Below are 20,743 nucleotides of genomic sequence, written 5' to 3'. Positions count from 1 at the left end.
GATAGATGTCAGATATTGACTTATTATATATATGCTGCTTCAAAATATAGCTACACCAACCAATCAAGAAATTAATGAATTTCAGTTTCTAATAAGAAAAGCAGGTGAACAATTGGAAGGAATAAAAAAAAAATAGAAAAGAAAATCAGACCATTGCCAGTCAATGAGTATTAAGTAGGAAATGAGTTAGATACCAAGTATTAGACTTGCATTAATTAGCTAGTACCTGGAAGATTTGGAGCATGAATCAGAGTATGCAAGATCTCTTAGTACTTTTCCATTCTTATACATGGAGATGATTTTATTAAAGTACTTGATAAGTGATCATCTCAGCATGAAACTTGGACCGTATAGGAATGCTGCAAATCAAGGCCCAAATCCCAAGTTATCAACTTGTGAAAACGGAACAGCTTGAAGCCCTGAGTATTACAATAGCAGACTTGATTAAATTATTCCCTAGGTGTAGGAGCTAGACAGCCACTGACTGTCCCTCCACATGTCCACTGTTTTAATTCTTCTCAACAAGCTTGCTTTGACCAAATCGCATGTTATCTAATTCATACTAATTTTCCACAAGGTCTTCTCTACATCTGGTGTATATTACTTTCATTATCCTAATTAGCTATTAATTATGCTTTTCTCACAATATATAAAATGTACGTGCACTCTTGCAAGAACTGTATTTGACAGATATTCACACTTATTTAACTTTAACAGCTCCACCTAAGACAAAGGCTAGAATATCAAAAATGTCTTGAAATGACTAATTAAGTATTTGGGAGGGAAAAAGTAGATTTGCTTAAAATTCTTCATTTGGATGGGCATGTGCTATCTATATTAAAAATAATGAAGATTCCATGCCACATTTTTATGGACAATTACATAAAATAGGGCAACCCACAAGTGTGCAAATGAGCACATGTCTGAAATTACACAAAGTCCACCTTCTTGTTTGACTTTTACAGAAATTCGTATTTATGGCCACTTGAGGACTGAGCCATAGGCCCGTGTCTTCCTCCTGTGTGTATGCAATAAAAAACCCAAAGGGTAGAGCCAGAAATGTTTACAAAGTTTACTGAATGAGAAAGGACAATGAGGTATAGACATTGCAATGTATCTATGCATGGGTCTGCTGTGTGGAAAGAAGACTTTGGGGATACAAAACCGAAAGTCTATACCTCTGTCACAATCCATAATAACCCAGAAATCCACACGCAGTGTGGGGGATGAGCATTCTGATGGATGTATACACAAGTACAGAAGAAGGAGGGCCACCAATCTACAGTCAAAAGAGGATGAGAAGGTCTTAGGAGAATTTTAAGCAAGGAATATAATCAGGTTTATGATTTTGAAATACCCCTCTGTTACAAATGTAGGAAATGAGTTGGGGAGGGAGAAGGAAAGGCAGAGGCACAGACTGCAACTGAAGACAGCACCACCACTTGTGACGATAACCGCTCTAGCTAGTCAGCTTGGTTCAGGAAGTGGAGAATGGTCTGGCACTACCAACACCTTGAGGAAAGACAGCACCCCCAAAGCAGGTGCTAGAACTGTAACACCAATACAACATTCTCAGCTTTTCCTTTATAGAATTCTTTAAACAGCACTGAGAACACATCATCTATAAATTTTAAAAATATTTATTGATTTCTACCTCATGTAATGAGTCAGATTATCTCTAAGGAAGAATACAAACATGCAAAAAGTAGTATTCTGTCTTCAAAGATCTTGCAAACTAGCAAAGAATTAACATATGCTGGAATAATGGATCCAATTCTTGATTACCATAACATCAGAATAGTTGCATAGGTCGGTTGTACTTAGATTTTCAGCAGAAATGCATGCATATATGGATCAGTTCATAGTCTGCTGTGTAGACTGAGCTATGTACTTGTACAGCTGAACAACATAAACAAATAAAATATAATTTACTAATCAAACATATATTCATTTCCTGGAAGTTATTTTTGAAAAAGACGGGCTTTAGAAGTTACCTAAACACTTACATAACAAAATAAAATTTCTTGATTTCAGAAATCCAAATATCTAGAAATCTGAGAAATCAAGGGAAAGAATGAACTAATCTACTGTATATGCAGGCAGGTTGATTTCATAATTACACAACATGCTAAGGCCACTGAACTCACTGGATCTCTGAATATCAATGCAGACAGACATTCCTGGTCTGATGACTAAGCTATGTATTTCTAGCTTTTATTGGAAATGTTGCAAGCAGGGTGAGAATCTTGTTACTTTATTTGTTGTCCCACTTTACCACCCCTTCTTCTCTTCTCAAACATCAGTGAATATTTTGATGTAGAGATTCCAACAAGATCAACCAAAAAAATCTCTATAAAATCCTTAAGGGAAGTCTCAGTCCACCATAGCTACTCCAACATTCCTAAAAACCACTACCAATTGTTGAGTTTCCCTAAATCAAAACAGCCTCAAAATTATCCCTTGTTCTAAGAACTTGTACTAAGAAATCACTAAGATCTAATCAAGTTGTATATATGAATACAACAAAGACAGAGATTCATTGTCACATATGTATATGGATAAGAAAACATTTTCATAGTGGGAAAAGTGACATCTAATAGAAGAGCATTTCAATAGATAAAACACTATAAAGGTGTAAAAAACTAAACATTTCCACTGGAAGAAAACTATGAAAGGGAACAATTTCAAAGGTAGAGGCAATCACATAATAAAGGAAGTAGATTAATCATTTATGAAACCATTATGGAGGTTAAAACACAAAAGGCGTAAAAATCAATTTTATGTACAAAAATCAGTCGAGGAACTCACAAAAAAGGATGCAAAATATAACATTATATACATACAATGTGGAGGATGGGGTAAAAATGTAGTGCTTTTAGATTGGGTTTAAATTTAAATGACCAACAACTTAATAGAGATTGTTATATACTTAGGATGTTATATATGATCCTCATGGTAACTGCAAATCAAACACCTATAACAGATACACAAAAATCAAGAAACAAAAACCCAAGTGTAACACTAAAGAAGGCCATCAAACCTTAAGGGGAGAGATCAAGAGAAGAAAGGAGCAGAGAACCATAAAAACAACCATAAAACAAATAATAAGATGGCAATAAATACATACCCAACAATAATTACTTTAATGTAAATGGACTAAATGCTTCAAAGGACACAGGGTGACTGAATGGATTAAAATAACTAGACCCAGCTATATGCTATATATGAGAGACTCACTTCAGACCTAAAGATACATGCAGACTGAAAAACAAAGGGGTAAAAAACATATACGTACATGCAAGTGAAAAAAAAAAAAAAAAGCTACAGTAGCAATCCTTCCATCGGACAAAATAGACTTTAAAACAAAGATCCTAGCAAGAAACAAAGAAGGCACTATATAAAGTGAAAATCCAACAAGAAGATAAAACAATTGTATCTATGCACCCAACAATGAAAGCATGAAAATACATAAGGCAATTATTAACACATAAAAAGGGAGAAACTAATGGGAATACAGTAATAGCAGGGGACTTTAACACCTCATGTATATCACTGGACAGATCATCCAAACACAGTATCAACAAGGAAATAGTGGTTTCAATGACACATTAGACTAGATGGAAGATACATATAGAACATTCCATACAAAATCAGTAGAATATACATTGTTTACAAGTGCACATGGAACCTTTTCCAGGTAACATCACATGTTAGGTCACAAAACAAGTATCAATAAATTTAATAAGACTGAAATCATATGATGCATCTTCGTGGACCACAAGAATATGAAACCAGAAATCAGTTACAAGAAAACTGGAAAAAATGCAAACATATGGAGGCTAAAATAACATGGTACTAAATAATGAATGGGTAAACTAAGACATCAAAGAGGAAATAAAATACATGGAAACAAATGAAAATGAAAACACAATGGTCCAAAATATTTAGGATGCAGCAAAAGCAGTTCTAAGAGTGAAATTTTACAGTAATACAGACATACCTCAAGAAACAAGAAAAACACTCAAGCAAACATCTAAAGGAGCTAGAAGAACAAGAACAAACAAAACCCAACACTAGTAGAAGGAAGGAAATAATAAAGATGAGAGCTCAAGCAAATGAAATAAAGACTAAAAAACACAAAACAATAGAAAAGATAAAGAGCTGGTTCTTTGAAAAGGTCAACAAACCTGGTAAATCTCTAGGCCAGACTCACCAAGAAAAAAATGAGAGAAGGCCAAAATAAAATCAGAAATGAAAAAGGAGAAACCACTGATACCACAAAAATATAAAGGATTGTTAAGAGAATATTATGATAAAATTATATGCCAAGAAATCAAACATAGAAGAAAGGGACAAATTCCTAGAAACATGTAATATTCCAAGACTGAATCAGAAAGAAATAGAAAATTTGCACAGACTGATTACTAGCAGAGAAATTGAATCAGTAATCAAAGAACTCCGACCAAAAGTCCAGGACCAGGGGATTTCATGATGAATTTTACCCAGCATTTAAAGAAAAGTTAATACCTATTCTTCTCAAACTATTCCAAAAGAATAGAAGAGGAAGTAAAACTTCCAAATTCATTCTATGAGGCCAGCATTAGCCTGATACCAAGACCAAAGAAAGACACTACAATAAAGAAAATTACTGGCCAGTTTCCCTGATTAACACAGATGCAAAAATCTTCAACAAAATATTAGCAAACCAAATTCTGAGTAATACATTAAAAAAATCATTTACCAAAATAAAGTGGTAAATTATTATTGCAGAGATGCAATGGTGGTTCAATATTCACAAACCAACCAGTGTGGTAAACCGAATAAATAATTAAAGGATAAAAACTACACGATCATCTCAACAGATGCAGAAAAAAGGCTTCTGACAAAGTACAACATTCACTCATGATAAAAACTCCCAAAAAAGTAGATTTAAAGGTAACATACCTCAAGATTATAAATGACATATCAAAAAAAATCCACAGCTAAAATTACACCCAATGATGAAAAACTGTAAGCTTTTACTCTAAGAACAGGAACAAAACAAGGATGCCTACTCTCACCACCTTTACTCAACATAGTATGAGAAGTCCTACCCAGCAATCAGACAAGGAAAAGAAATAAAAGGCATCCACATTGGTAAGGAAAAAGTAAAACTTCCACTATTTGCATATGAAATGATTCTATATAGAGAACACTCTAAAGATTCTACAAAAAACTACTAGAATTGGGATCAAGCACTACATCGGGCTCCCTGCTCAGCCAGAAGCCTACTTCTTCCTCTTTTTCTGCTGCTGCCCCTGCCTGTGCTCTCTTGCTCTCACTGTCAAATAAATAAAATCTTTTTAAAAACCCCCATAAAAGATAGGGCTAGAATCAGAATCTTAATATTGTGAGAGTGGCTAGAATCAAAAAAATAAATGACAAGTATGGGCAAGGATGTAGAGAAAAAGGAACCGTTGTGTATTGTTGGTGGGGATGCAAACTGGTTCAGTCATTGTGGTAAACAGTGTGGAGGTTCCTTGAAAAGTTAAAAATAGGATTACCTATGATCCAGTAATTCCATTACTGGGTATCTACTCAAAGAAAATGAAAACACTAATTCAAAAAAATATATACCCCTACTACTGCAGCATTATTAACAACAACCAAGACAGGAAAGCAACCCAAGTGTTCACTGATAAAGATATCATGTACACACACACACACACACACACACACACACACACACACACAGGAATATTACTAAGCCATAAAAAAGAACGAGATCCTGCCATTTATAACAACATGGATGATCCTAGAGAGTATAATATTAAAGAAAATAAGTCCAAGAAAGACAAATGTCATACAATTTCACTCATTTATGGATTTTAAGAAAGAAAACAAAGAAAAGAGAAAAAACAGACTCAAGTAAAGAGAATAGAGAGAGGGAAGCTGGGAGCATGGGTGCAACAGATAAAGGGGATTAAGGGGACACTTATCTTCTGAGCACCGAGTAATATATGGAACTGTTGATGCAACAGATAAAGGGGATTAAGGGGACACTGAGCACCGAGTAATATATGGAACTGTTGAATCACTATACAGTACACCTGAAACAATTTAACACTGTAGGTTAACTACCTGGGAGTTAAAATTTAAAAAAGAATACACTTATCGTGATGGGCACTAATGTATAAAATTGTTAATTGTTATATTCAACATCTAAAACTAATATAACACTATGTTAACTGTACTTCAATAAATAAAACGCACCCTTCATTTCTTTCCCAGCACTCACAATTTCCTGTACACTGCACTTTTTCCTTTTCCAATCACCCTTACCTTCTAAAACGCTGTAAAATTTACATATTTACCACATGGTTTGTCTCACTCCATTCTACTGTCAACTCAATGAGGGTAGTGATCTTTTTATATTTCATTCACTGCTACACCCAAGTGTTTCAAGGGAACCTGATGCAACACGGTACTCAAATACCTACGGAATTAATCATGTGGACGGAGACTTAGAGCTTCACTGGTATGACCAATGGGAACAACCACACAAGGAAAGTGTGCCCAGCTGGCAGGCAGAGAGCCCTGAGATGCGGTGGCCATGGGCCTGGCTACGTAATCACCAACTCTACCTCATTTCACTGTAAAGGAAGCTGAAGCACAGTATTCCTTAACTCTCCTGATACTTGGCACGTTTTATGGAACAAAGGGACAATCCAGGCATCCTGACCACTGCTCATCTTTTCTACGATCATTAAGAAGGCAGAAAAGTATCAGTTTCTGTCCCATTCTTCTGGACTGGAGAAGTTTAACAGTGTTCATGTTTCTGAACAGCTTCAGCTACCACACTGGTGGGGTGGAAAATGTACTCAGAGTATTCCCGTATCTTTCTACATCACAACTAGAGCTGTTTTCATTTTAATAATGGCCTCAATTACCTTAAAAACAAAACAAAACAAAACAAAAAAAACACCTCACTCTATATCAATCCCAGAGGTAAATGCCTTTGTTTGGCATTGACAGTATGGTCGAAAAGTCAATGGCTGTGACCTGGGACCATGATACCAGGGTAACACTACAAGTATGTGTCGACAACACAGACCTCTGCTAACTTGTGCTTTGCACTGCAAGTCATTCTGATGAGAACGTACAATTTTGTGGAATCCTTACTTGTTAGAACAATGCCAAGAAACACAGGACTAAAGAAGTCAGGTCAATTCCTAGTTAGCGATACAAATTCAACACAATAGGATTCTTTGTGAATGCCTAATGTTGGCCCTTTTACTGCCTTGAAAATGGTCTCAACGATAGTGTCCAAGATTGACTAACCTAAGTAAAATCACAGCTATAGGGGATTTAAAACAAAAACAAAACCTTCTTTAATCCCTACCATATAAATAATGGTTATATTAGTAATATTATATACTTCTGGCTCTCAACCATCTAATAGATTTATTCTAATGCTATAATAAAAACTGTTAAGGGAAATGAGGAAACAACACAGGGATTATTACTCTTAGCATTTAATAGTGTTAGAATCTTGATGCTTGTTTGCATTTGCTTGGAAAGAAGTATCTCAGGGAAAATTAAGTTCTAAGCTGAGGCTACCATTTGAAATCCCAGAAAGGGCTCCTGGGAATAGTTTGGCTTTTTTGTGACAATAGATTTTCTGATGAAGTACACCATTCCCTAATAGAAAAGACCTGGCACTGCTTCATATAAGGAAAAAAAAAAATTGACCAAGGCAAGGAACAAGGCGATCAGTTGGGAATGAGTGCTTTAATAAAAGGAACATGAAATTGGCTGTGCTTTGGCAGGACGTACCCCCAGACATCCTGAAAGCCATTGTCCTAGCCTACAGATGATCCCCATCAGGCTGCAACTGCGCAAGTTCCCACTGACATCATGGACAATGCTGGCACAGAGACAAAGACCACATCCAAAAGTGGTCATGGTGGATTCTGCTTCCCTAGAGTCACATGAGAAACAAACCAACTTCCCCGCCTCCTCTCTCACCACCCCCGCAAAACCCTACCAGGGTAACAGGCATGAGGCTCAGCAGTGCCACTCAGCATGTACATTTCTCGGGAAGTGTATAAACAGGGATGTGGACAAAGCAATCGTGGGAAGGAAAAGGCCAATCTTTAAAAAAGAGTGATGCAGTCAAGTGTGATAAATGTGAAATAAGGACGATGCAAAAAGTGGACTCGGAATGATCCAGGTCCCAGGATTGTCGAACATTTTAACTCTGGAACAACAAACACGTCAGCTAATTCAGCCGGAGGGGTGGGGATCACACTTGCTTATAACCACATTTTATAAAAGGATACCGATGCAATAAGATTTCTACTACAGTGATAATACTGAGTTTACATATTCATTCATAAAAAAGGAGGTTACATTACCCGCAGAAATGCTTGATGTGTTCTGCAGTTAGCTACCCTGCTTGACACTTTTATGCTGCCTGTGATCACATCAGACGTTCCATTAGAAGAAAAGTAGAATCTTGATGGAGAGTCTGTCTTCCGGTTCACGTCCAGACTCATGTTATAAAACAAAACTGCAAAATGTAGAAAGAATTGCAATCAATATAATCACCTAAAAGCATTATTATTTTTGAACTGAAAATAGTCAAAATTATATCCAACACTGGAAATAAAGTCTCTTCATTAAATGTCTTTTAAAAAATAAACTAAAATATGGAAGAGGAAACAATTTAAAAAATTACAAATTGCTAAAATTGTAATAAAGATTTATAAGCTTCTCTCTAGGTTTCTACTTTTAACTATTAACATCTCTAGTTATTTACTTAATTTTCCGACATATAAATATTTCAAAACTACAATACTAAAACTGTGACTACCAATAAAAGTTCTGGGTAAAGTTTCAGATTTCTCTGGAGTCCTTTTGTCCTTAGAATATCCAACTAAGGACGCATAGACAGAACACAGCACTCAAAGCCCACTTGAGATTATTCTACCTTGTGTGGTTACGGAACTAATTTTGTATACGGTTAGGTTCATTTCTTTCTGTCTGTTCCTAATTTGAGGGGTTGCTATTTACTATTATTTTTAAAAATGTAATGTAAACAAGTGGTTCAAAAGTCAAACCTATATAAAACAGTTGAAAGAGGTCTCCTTTTCCAGCCCCAGACCCTGATTAGTATCCTCTATGTTTTTATTGGTTTCCAGTTTGACCTTCCGGTGTTGATTTGGGCAAAATACAGACATTCTCTCAATATTCTGGCAGCCTGGTGAGATGTACTCCAAATCTGACACAGTACATAATCATCTGCTAATGAATATCCTCAATTAGCAAAATAAGTCAAATTAATAAGCAACCAAGAAAATTCCAAGCCAGATATTACCAAGAAAGTCAGAGACATTTTTTAAATCTATTAGGGTTCTTTGCAAAACAAGCTACATCTAATAGTCTGCTGAGAGGTCACTCATACAGAAGCAATAACTCAGAAATGGTATATTTAAGGATTTATTGAATTCCTGAAGCGTTCATTCACATTTTAGGAGTAATGTACTCTTCTAGAAGGATTCTGTCTACTTACTTCAAGGAAACATAAGTCTAAAACCTATCTTACTCCTACAAATTTCAAATAAATCTTTAACCTTCTTTTATTTAGAAAGTGAATAACGAAGTCCAAATCAATCGGCCTCAAAATTACAACAGCGGAGATCCAGTGCCTCAGAGTGGAGCTGCAATGGAGTCAGCTACCTACAATTCATCACCGTAAGTTCACACAAAAAGTAAATTAAAAAAACAAAAAAGTGAATAAAAACCCACTCCAAGTGGCAAAACATACTGGTTTTAAGAAACATGCTTACCACATGAAGTATTTCTCCCAAGGACTCATTTTATGCAACAGTAAAGCTTGTATTTGTAACAGTGCTGGGATTATTTATGCATTTCATATATTTGTTTAACCATTTTTAAAAATGTCTCGTCACAATGGAATTGGTGGTACGACAAGCACTGATTTTGCATAAAGGGAAACAGTGGTATCTGTTTAAGGTGTATTGACTGTGTTATTGGGGCCACACTCTGACACTGCCACTTCTTGGATCTGTAACCCTAGATTAAGGTTTTGCCCATTGTCCTACCACCATGGCTCTAGCCAGGACTTCTGCAGTGCACTATTCAACAGGAGTCTGATCTTAAGTAGATATACTAAGCTCATTCTGTACTTTTCATTACAGGCCAATTAAGGCTGAGACCTCTGAAACTATGTATCCATCATTTAGCTCAGGATTTGTGCCCTGCCCTTCATGATGTTTAGTTGATGAGAGCCTACAGGGTCACAAATGCAATCAACTCGATAGGTCTTGTGTGGCTCATGAACTTTAGATATTATTAACATCCAAATAATAAAGCCACGTATGCTTCTCTCCTACCACTGGCTAGTTTCATTAGTTATTCTATTATTAGCTTAAGTATAACATAAGTAGGCGTGTAACCTGCTAGAAAAAATGCAATATTCACCAAGACATGAATCTGTGATTTGACAGTAACCACAATTTTGCTTGAGCCATCTCAATGCTACTTTCTCCAGAGCAGATAACTGAGAGCTACCTGTGTAAAGGGAAAAGCACAGGACTCTCAGGAGCGGACAGTCACAGAAAATCCTTAAGAGATGTGTGTTATTTATGGAAATTAGAATCGGGGTCTAGATTTGAAATATGCTTCTTCAATTACTCAAAGGATAAAATACAAAGACAAGAATCGTCTCCCTCTCTGGGCTTCTAACTTAAGTCAGCTCCAGCTATAAAAGGAGCCCAATTAAATGGTGGAGAAGCTGTGGGAATGTTCTTTCTTTTCTAAGGATATATTACCTATGAAGCTGAGTTTAGCTCACCCTAATATAGCAAGTGATACTCCTGCTTTTCTTGTTGTAACTTCTAGACAATTATAGCCTCCTACGGTGCCCCACTCATTGGTAAGAACAACATGAGAACTCAAAAGATGAGGCAGAAAGGTGTACTGGCCTCTAGGGCAAGACACAGGGAGGGCTCAGAAGAGGACCACGAGACAAGCGAGCAGAGCACACACTCAGGGTAAATCCTGTAAGGATTTACACTTACACTTACCAATATAACCTGGAACCTCTTTGCCCTTGTATGAGAAACAGAGTGTTAGATCCATGCACACAGAAGGCAATCCATTTTCAACACAGTCAAAATTTGTTCTATTTACTGACTCAGGATGGTTTAAGGAAGCTTTGACAATCACTACAGGTCTTGTCCTGAGAAGAAAATAAAATTAACAATATTAACGGCAGAATTCTTTTTCCTTAAGAAAAAAACTGCATGGAGCACCTGGGTGGCTCAGTGGGTTAAGCCTCTGCCTTCGGCTCAGGTCATGATCTCAGGGTCCTGAGATTGAGCCCCGCATTGGGCTCTCTGCTCAGCAGGGAGCCTGCTTCCCCCTCTCTCTCTGCCTGGCACTCTGCCTACTTGTGATCTCTCTCTCTCTGTCAAATAAATAAATAAAAGTTAAAAAAAAAAAAGTGGAGGCAAAATACTATAAAAAAAAAAAGAAAAAAACTGCATGTGTTTTGTCAGCTGCCATTGTCCAAGTAACTTCATAAAATTGCTTTATTAATACTATGTGCATAAATGCTCAATTACATTTCTGGGCATGAATCAAGAGAAATTTTCATTTAAATACTGAAAAATGTTGACTTTGCCTGATGATTTGTTTGATTATAATACCCTGTAAGGTGGAAGGAGTATTCTAAAGTGTAATGAAATTTCAGAATACCAAAAAAAAAGCATTATGAGGTCACCACCACTGCTGATTTTAAAAATTGCCTATCATTTACAATTAGGTTCAATTGTCATTAAGAAGTGAAATGCATCAACCTTACCTTAGCAACACAGCAGAATCAGACCGAAAAGCACCAACTGCCACATCTGGAGGAGGAAAAACAACAGATTAATGAACATCATTAGTCAAAGAGAATTGTTTTTCAGCCATAAATACTTAACTACATATCACCTTTTGACTGTATCAAATACTATTTACAGAAAAATTAATTAGAAAAGATATACTTACATCTTAGGACTCATTCCACATTTGTCTGAGTCTATTCATTTATAATAATATTCACCCCTTTACTATATAAACAAACTTTATGATAAAAATAGGATATAAAAAGATAAGCTTACTAAAAATTCCATTTTTAAACTACAAACATTCACCCAGGAATCTCCTCTCAAAGTACAAAAAAAAAGCCTTTCTTTTTAGCATCTTATGTTTGATTTATTTCCATGGGTGCTTTTTATTTTCTCAAGAACAAAGAATAAAATGTCAAGTAACAGTGTGAAGCTGAGAAACTATTTGATCATTTCTGACCCATCTTGAATCCAAGAGCTTTAAAAATGAAGGAAATAAATTACCAGTAAATTAGAGCTTTTCTATACCAGTTTTCTGTACTTTGCAATAAAGCAACATCCACAATAGAACTCATTTCAATTTATGAAGTACAATTTTATACTCACCTACATATCCATTATTATCTGCATCAATTTGTCCAGATATAGACTGTCCAAACATACTTAATGAATCGCTGATTTGAAGTCCTTCAATTCTCTGAAAAATAGGTAAGTTGAGTAGGAAGCAGTTTTTGAGCACCTAGTATCTCAGAGAAGCAATGATTTAGTTATATAATGAGCCTTAAAACACCCAGATACATTTTGTAACAAAATGCATTCAAGTCAAATACATGCATCAAAGAGCAACAAAAGTTTCCACCTTGAACTGGACAGGTGACGTCTATTCTGTGACTAGAGAAAAAAAAATCACTTTGTGACTAGAAAAAAAAAAAAAATCACAAAGAGAAAATCATATAGTACAGATCTTCTTAAACAGTCTTGACTCCCTCTCCCCAGTCTCCTTTCAGGCTCTGTATTTATCTCCCAGATGAACATGAATAACCAAACAAGTAATTTGGAAAAGGAGACGTGCATAATCACTGAGTGGAGCCTACTACTCAGGCTTATAATGAAAGTCTCCCTATTGAGCCAAACTGTTTCCTAGCACACGACAACTGAAGTCAGACATGTGTTTCCTATTCCATAGGTCTAACTTCACATCCAGATACTGATTTCCATGCTAAGATGCTGGTATCCATGCTAAGAAAATCAGTAATTTTTACTAGACAAGTATAGATTTTTCATGTTGAATATGGAGAACCATTTGCTGATTTTTGCTCCCTCAAAAATTACAGTATTAGCTAATATTTCCCTAAAAGTGTCTCTAGAAAATCTTTTCTGCATGAGTATGGAGTGTTTTCTATGCACTGAAATGGCCTGATTTGTTAAAAGACAAAAGTGAGGTCGGAATTAGATCAGGGAACTTTATTAGAAGCTCCCATCTTGAGCTGTGCCCTGAAAGGAACACAGTAACATGTGCTCGCTCTCCCAGTGAGATGAGACCTCCCTGAAACATGGGGCTTTAGGCACCAGGCAAGACAGCTCATTAAAGCCACATGGGCTTATTCAAAACAGGACAGATACCATCTCAGAACATAAATTTGCAGAATGCAAAGAAAATCTTCAGTAGATTAAAAACAAACGAGAATGGATGTAACCAAACTCTTAGTTATGGAAAAAAGTGATTCCAAAGAGTTATTAATGACCTTCAAAATGAGACCACCTACTGTTATTATAAGATAAGGGTGAAATAGAATATATTAAATACTCAAAAGAACAAATTAAGAAAAATAAATCCACATTAACCCTGGAAGTTTCAGAAACTATTATCAGGGCTTCCTTTGGAAACAGTAGTATTCTACCTGTGAGAACACTGGCGAGATTCCATCTGCTCGGCCGTTGTAAATATAAACAGCACCTCGCAAGTCATCTTCTTGCGGAGCTCCAATAGCGACATCTATTCCAGAATTTCAATGGCAGAAAAAAATTCTTAGTACAAAGAACGCAACTCCAAAAACTAACTTTCATACTTAATTCATATCACATAAGAAAATTCCTTATCAGGGTGCCTGGGTGGCTCAGTCGTTAAGTGTCTGCCTTAGGCTCAGGTCATGATCCCAGAGTCTCGGGATAGAACAACACCCCCACCCCCAATCTGGTTTCCCTGCTTAGCAGGAAGACTGCTTCTCCTTCTCCCACTCCTCTTGCCTGTGTTCTCTCTCTCGCTGTGTCTCTCTCTGTCAAATAAATAAAATCCCTAAAAACAAAAAAAATAAAATACTTTATCCAAAAAAGAAAAAAAAATACTTTCCTCACTAGACAGAAAAAAGTATCACAAAACACAGTATCATCAGAACAACGCACAGGACTGGGCAGAATCATCAGTGCATGGAAGCAGCAGAGAGAAAGGGTCTGAGAGGCCCTCTAACAGGATGGTTAAGGGCGTGGGTTCTCCAGCAGAACCACCAAAGCCTGACCAGCCCACTACCCCCTCTACCCACCCCCCAACCCCACCCCCGGGGACCGTTTCCTAACCTCACTGTGTCTCTAGTCTCCGGTCCCTCACCTATAGCATGTGATCATAAGAGAAAAACTCACCCTCAGCATAGGACAACCCCAGCACATAAATTATCATCTGTGAATATTATAACCCTAAGATTCTCTATTTTGAGTTCTGGGTTCTACTTTATCTGCAACATCACTTCTAAATCCCTGTTCTAATGAAAGTAATTAAAATATTTTTTAAGGATATCTGTATTTACACACGTACATGCAAACTCGATTTTGGAAAGCGAATCTGTTCTGTAAAGTAATGACTACATCACTTTTATGACAAGGAATTCATGTCAAATTATGATGCCAGGAGAAAAAATAAAGAGTTCATTGAGTGACATAAGCAAGAGAAAACAAACTATGAATGACATGGTTTCTTAAGGGCAATAAATATATAACACCCAGGAGAAATATAATATTTTATGGTTGCAAGAGCATTTCACTAGTGTTACAAGGTATTAGGTCTATTTATTTGGGTATATTCATGTAATATGTTCTTATTACTTCAATAGAAACCTAAAATAGAGAAAGTTTACTTTCATAAAGTCAATATTTACTAGTTTATCAAATTTAAAACTTTTAACAACTACAGTGGTCATTTCTGACTGCTATTTCAATGAGAATAAAAAAACCTTCCTTAAATATAGTTCTATGCCAAATGCTGTGCAATTAAAAAAGAAAATCTTTTCTAAGTAAGCTCCATGCCCAGTTTTGGGCTTGAAACTTACCACTCCGAGATCAAGAGTCATATGCTCTACTAATTGAGCCTCTTGAAGATTTTAAGTAATCTATACACCCAAAGTGGGGTTCGAACCTACAACCCTAAGATCAAGAGTCACATGTCTTACTAAGCCAGCCAGGTGCTCCAAATGCTATACTATTCTAATATTAAAAAGCAAATGATAGACATACCTTATGTTTATTGTTTAGACATAGTAAGGCTGCTCTCTTGATCTGTGAAAGTTATTTTAAATTCTCATATACAACTATACCCATTCATTGACTTATAATTCACTGATAATTACTATATTCTAGGCATTTTCCAGGCACTGGTCATACAAGGGGTACCATGAACAGGAACTGTAGCCTTGCAGGGAGGAAGGGAGGTAAAACCAGAATAAAAACACCACATATGAGATGGTGGTGGAAATGAGGGAAGGCTTCGCATAGAAGAGGAAGCCCAGGCTGAGACCCAGGTATTGACCAGTGAAAGATGGGTGAAGGCAGTTTAGACAGAGGCAGCAGGCACATAATGGCAGGTGACAAAGGGGCAATATGGCACCCATGAACAATGGCGGTGAGTTTGAAATACATGGAGCCACATATGCACAGACTAACTACTCACAGGAACATCAGAGGAAGGAGCAGAAAGGGAGAGAGAGAGAAGGGGAGAAGAAGAGGGGGTAAGGAAAGGAGTGTGAGGAGAAGTGGCCTGTGGCCATTGAAGACAACAGTTACGGAACCATTCCTCATGGCTGGTTTATACTATGGCCAGTGTGGCTGCATCCCAAGTAACTAGGATGTAAAGATCCTTAAGCCTGGGCTACAAAGGGGCTGATATGCAGAAATTCTTGCAGTAACAGTTACTAGCCATAGTGATGTAGGGCACATATCTTGAAACAATACAAATGGGCCTTTTCAAATGAAATATAAAAAAGGCCCAGGTCAAGGTCATCCCAAGCAGAAGACATGTGGGTTGCATTCAGTCTTTTCCTATCTTATATATAGATCTAAACTCTGCTAAGATTATATTCATATCAGTTATAGAAAATATTAAAATTTTAGCAATAATTATCATTTTAAGGAAAGTACACATTGGTTTTTCTTTGCTTGTTTCTTTGTTTTTTTTTAATGCCTGTGAAAATCCATTTGGTACACAACATACAGAACAAACAGACATTTTTGACAATTTTTCCTACTTTCCATCTGAACATTTTATTTCATTGTTAGTGTAAACTACAACAATTATCCCTGGTATAATCACAGTAATTTTAACATCAGCTAACACACAATGCTTATGACAACATGGGCACCGCACTAGGGACTTCACATGTACTAACTCCTGTAACTCGAATAACTCTATTGAGTAAGTGCTTTTTTTTTTTTTTTTTTAAGATTTTATTTATTTATTTGACAGACAGAGATCACAAGTAGGCAGAGAGGCAGGCAGAGGGAGAGAGGGGGAAGCAGGCTCCCCGCTGAGCAGAGAGCCTGATGTGGGGCTTAATCCCAGGACCCTGAGATCATGACCTGAGCCGAAGGCAGAGGCCTAACCCACTGAGCCACCCAGGCGCCCCTGAGTAAGTACTTTTTAATCCCAAATCTGATGAGGAAACGGAGGCACAGAGTGTAACTTGCTCAATGTCCCAGAGCTTGAATGTGAAGAAGCTAGGACACAGACCCTACAGTCTGGCTCCAAAGGCTGTGCTCACCCATCCCCAAGCTCTATGGAATCAACAACTCTACAAGCTGTGCCCAGTGTTCTCCTCTCCTGAAAACTTCTCCTGTTCTGTGTCAAAGAACTGCTCGATTCATGATTTGGTAATGTATCAATATTTATTTCAGAGGCACATAAAGTAATAATGCAGTTATAATTTAAAAGTATAGAATTTTCTTATGGCTCAGGTCTAAAATTATTCAAACACACAGTGTAAAAGTGACATAAAAATCCTCAAGGTGAAAAACCTAAACCAAAAAGAAATGATTTTGCCCAATCTCTTTTAGAGATGAAATCCTGAATGCTGTCTGCTGAGCACATCTGTCATGTAGGTCCATTCACATACCTGTTCCCTAATTTCCTCATCCTCCTGATGCAATTTTTATGCCAGAATGATGCCAAACTGATTCTCCTTAGAAAATGGTTTGCTTTGCTTTTCTAAATACACAGGAAATTCATATTTTCCATACAAAAAAAGGACAGAATATGACGAATGCAAAATTAACTTAGGTCTGCTACGGAAAACACAATAAAAGGTGCATATTAGGAAGAGGACATTAACTCTGATTTGCATCTCTGCCTGGAGGTGGAAGGAAAAAGAAAAGGTGAGATTTTATCCCCTTTCTATACCATCCCACACATCCTGCCATGAACAAAAAGTAACTTCATCCATTTACCCAGAAAAATTAGATGAGACAGAAGTTGGGGTAAAGAAATAAGGGAAACACATAAAGAAAAATAAAACTTAGGTGCCTTGCTTTCTCAACCAGGGCCTCAGTGAAGAAGTATTGAGCCTGTTTCCAAACTATCAGGGGCTTGTTAACATCTAAAATGTACAAAATGTTTTCTCACTAGCAAAATAAAAATGCTATTCAGCCCCCAAAAAGAAATTATCCTGCCTTTTGTGACAACATGTATGTTCCAGATGGCAGTTTGCTCAGTGAAGTAAGTCAGAGAAAGACTAACATTACATGACCTCACTTAGATGTGGAATCTTAAAAAAAAAAAAAGAAGGAAACTCAGACACAGATCAGATTGGGGGCCACTAGAGGTGAGGGGCAGGAGGTCAAAGGATACAAGTTTCCAGTTCTAAGACAAAGTTCTGAGATTACATATACATCATGATGACTAGAGTTACAGACACTGTTTATTTCAAAGTTGCTAAGAGAGTAGATCCTAAGTTGTCACAAGAAAAAAAATTGTGACTATGTGAAGGAACAGATGTTAACTAAACTCATAGTGGTAATCATTTTGCACTATATACATAAATTAAATTACGTTGTACACCATCAACTTATACAACGTTGTATTTCAATTACATCTCAGTAAAACTAAAAATAATTAGAAGTGACAAGTAGAAAAAGTGATGCAAACATGCACTGAAGTAAGTAAATAGCACAAATTATTCTAAATGTGTTGAATATGCTGAAATATTAGAAATAAATCGGTTGAATAATAATCTTCCAGACATAAAGGCATTACCTTTAGGATTGGAAAGCTGAGGACTCCAGGACACAAGTGCTGTCCAAAGCTTCGGTTCTCACATGCATCCTGCAAAAATGCCTGGTGCTCTTGGGGTCCTCCCCTCAGTTCCTCTTCCCAAGTCTCACAGACAGAACACTTTCTGTCCCTCTTGCACCAACAGAAAACTGCTTGGGATTCTCCCAGCGACTGGACTGATAAAACTGCCTACTGTCCATGACATTTTTACCACTCTTGATTTTAGGAATTCAGGTTTGTCACTGACATTTTGATGCACCCCCCCAATCACTCTTCAGGTGTACATACATGCATATTATTTTAGTACATTCAAAACAGCGAATGCTATACCTCAACTTTGTTGATTAAAACAAAATATAAGGAATCATAACAAAGTATTTTACTAAATGATTATTTGAGAGAGAGCACGAGAGAGAGAGAGAGCAAGAAGGGGGAGGGGCAAGCAAACTCCCTGTGGAGTACGAGCCCAACACGGAGCTAGATCTCATATCTCTGAGATCATGACCTGAGCCAAAATCAAGAGTCAGATGTTCAACCAACTGAACCACCCAGGAACCCCTAAATGTTTCTTTTTAAAAGAATTTCATTATCTCATAATACATACGAAATGTCAAGGGACATAAATGTGGCTTCAGTCACCTATATTAGGTAGGATCCTTAAATTCACCACTTAAGGTTTTTTTCTCTTTCATGTCTTAATTTTATACTCCATTTGATTATAAAATTATAGAAAAGGGTGATACCATTTCCTTTGTTTGCATTTTTTATAGCAAATACTCTATACCTGGCCTGGTACATTTGTCACAAAGTAAGTGTTCAGTAAATAGCAGAATTGCCAATTCTTGTGAAATGTAACATCATAATAAAACCTTATTGAAGTTTTAATGTAGAATATTATGTGTGTTGTAATAACCATAAAAATATATACTTATTTCCTTTTCCTTTTAAAACAGAAAAACCCTAGAAATGGTAATATTTGTACACCAAATTATACTCTTACATTTAATAGGGTTCATATATTCAATATGTGATATATATTCTAAATATTCAAAATATATATCCAATAACCTGTTAATTTTCCTCTCAAAGACTAACATATTTTATGCATTTCAAATAGAATGAAGCCTTTGGGTATCAGAAATTAAACTACTACTTAAAGTAGTCCCTCACTTATTTCTAATATCCAAGTAAATTTCGACCTAACACCACGATAAACCAATTGCCAATGACCATATCAAGAGGAAAGACAATTCTGAGCCTTAAAGGCATAAAATACTGACTTGCTGAACTCTAGAAATTACACACACTCCTCTCAAATCCATTCACCATTTTATACAGAATTTTACCAGACTTGGTTACGCCTCAGTATTAGACTGAAAAAAGTCAATGTTTAAGAGGGAAGGCTGGTAGACACTGGTATTTCAATAGCAGGCATGCTACCCTTGCAACAGGCACAGTAATGACAGTATCATCTACTCCATTCTGGAGAGGCTTCCATATCAGTTGGTAAGTAGCCATTATTGTTGGGTCTACCAGTTGCCCCCTCATCACCGCTTAGGAATCTCTTTCACACATTTCCCCAAATCCTTCCACAGCACAGCAGCTGAACACTAGGAAACTTCTGGAACTCTGCTCCAGCTCTGCAGCTAGCCTCTGTTGGGTCTTGTCAGTTTCTTTACCCTACTTGTCATCAAATAGTACAGTCTAAGGAGTCTGATCAATTAAGAATCAATAACTGACAAGTGAGGAGCAGTCAGATGTAACACTAAAAAGAAAATAAACAGTGTAGTATTCTGGCTCCATTTTATGGAGAAAGGCAAATGACCTAAAACCCCACTCATATTATCTTCCGTGTATCATTTTCAAAGCAGAAACCAAATACCGAATTAGATTCTTTTAATTACCTTCAAAGCCATCATTATCAATGTCACCAAGATTAACTATAGATTCCCCAAATCTTGCAGCATATTTGTCGCTTCCAATGAGCTCTGTTTCCATTTCACTCATTACTGCTCCCTAGACAGAAAAGGGGAGAAAAGTGTCATCATAACACTCCCTGACAACTTTACACATGATTTACCGTTGTAATTGAATATGGATTTTTTTCTAATGCTTCAAACAAGTTGGACAAACTACAGACTGAGCTTTAGTACACACATCTCAGTTCAATTCAATAAATATTTATCAAGTATGTCAACACATATAATAGTATGATTAGAGCTCAGAGGACATAAAAATTGTCAAACTCATGATCCCTAGCTTTGAAAATCCAATAAATCACTTTGATAATTCAATTTAGCAAATATTTATTGAGTTC

The 20,743-nt window shown here is 36.6% G+C and overlaps 1 protein-coding gene across 2 annotated transcripts in view; it reads right to left on the bottom strand.

The window, feature by feature from the left end:
* Positions 1-20,743, bottom strand: part of LOC111160297 (integrin subunit alpha 4) — a 78,017-nt gene that overhangs the window by 29,655 nt on the left and 27,619 nt on the right. Inside the window, exons 10-16 of one of the 2 annotated variants that reach the window (XM_022523392.1) lie at positions 20,331-20,442; positions 13,799-13,893; positions 12,504-12,594; positions 11,870-11,915; positions 11,201-11,245; positions 11,091-11,115; positions 8,470-8,551 (exon numbers count right to left, since the gene is read on the bottom strand). In XM_022523392.1, the coding sequence (XP_022379100.1) occupies positions 8,534-8,551; positions 11,091-11,115; positions 11,201-11,245; positions 11,870-11,915; positions 12,504-12,594; positions 13,799-13,893; positions 20,331-20,442 (432 nt within the window). In that variant the 3' untranslated portion in view covers positions 8,470-8,533. Of the gene's footprint in view, positions 1-8,396; positions 8,552-11,090; positions 11,246-11,869; positions 11,916-12,503; positions 12,595-13,798; positions 13,894-20,330; positions 20,443-20,743 lie in introns of those variants that run through there. The other variant, XM_022523301.1, reaches the window with a different exon arrangement.

The sequence above is a fragment of the Enhydra lutris genome, unplaced genomic scaffold (genome assembly GCF_002288905.1).
Source record: "Enhydra lutris kenyoni isolate GAN:26980312 unplaced genomic scaffold, ASM228890v2 scaffoldscaffold1, whole genome shotgun sequence".
NCBI lineage: Eukaryota > Metazoa > Chordata > Mammalia > Carnivora > Mustelidae > Enhydra > Enhydra lutris.
The sequence above is the reverse complement of the archived record's forward strand: the minus strand, read 5'-3'. Positions and strand labels throughout refer to the sequence as shown.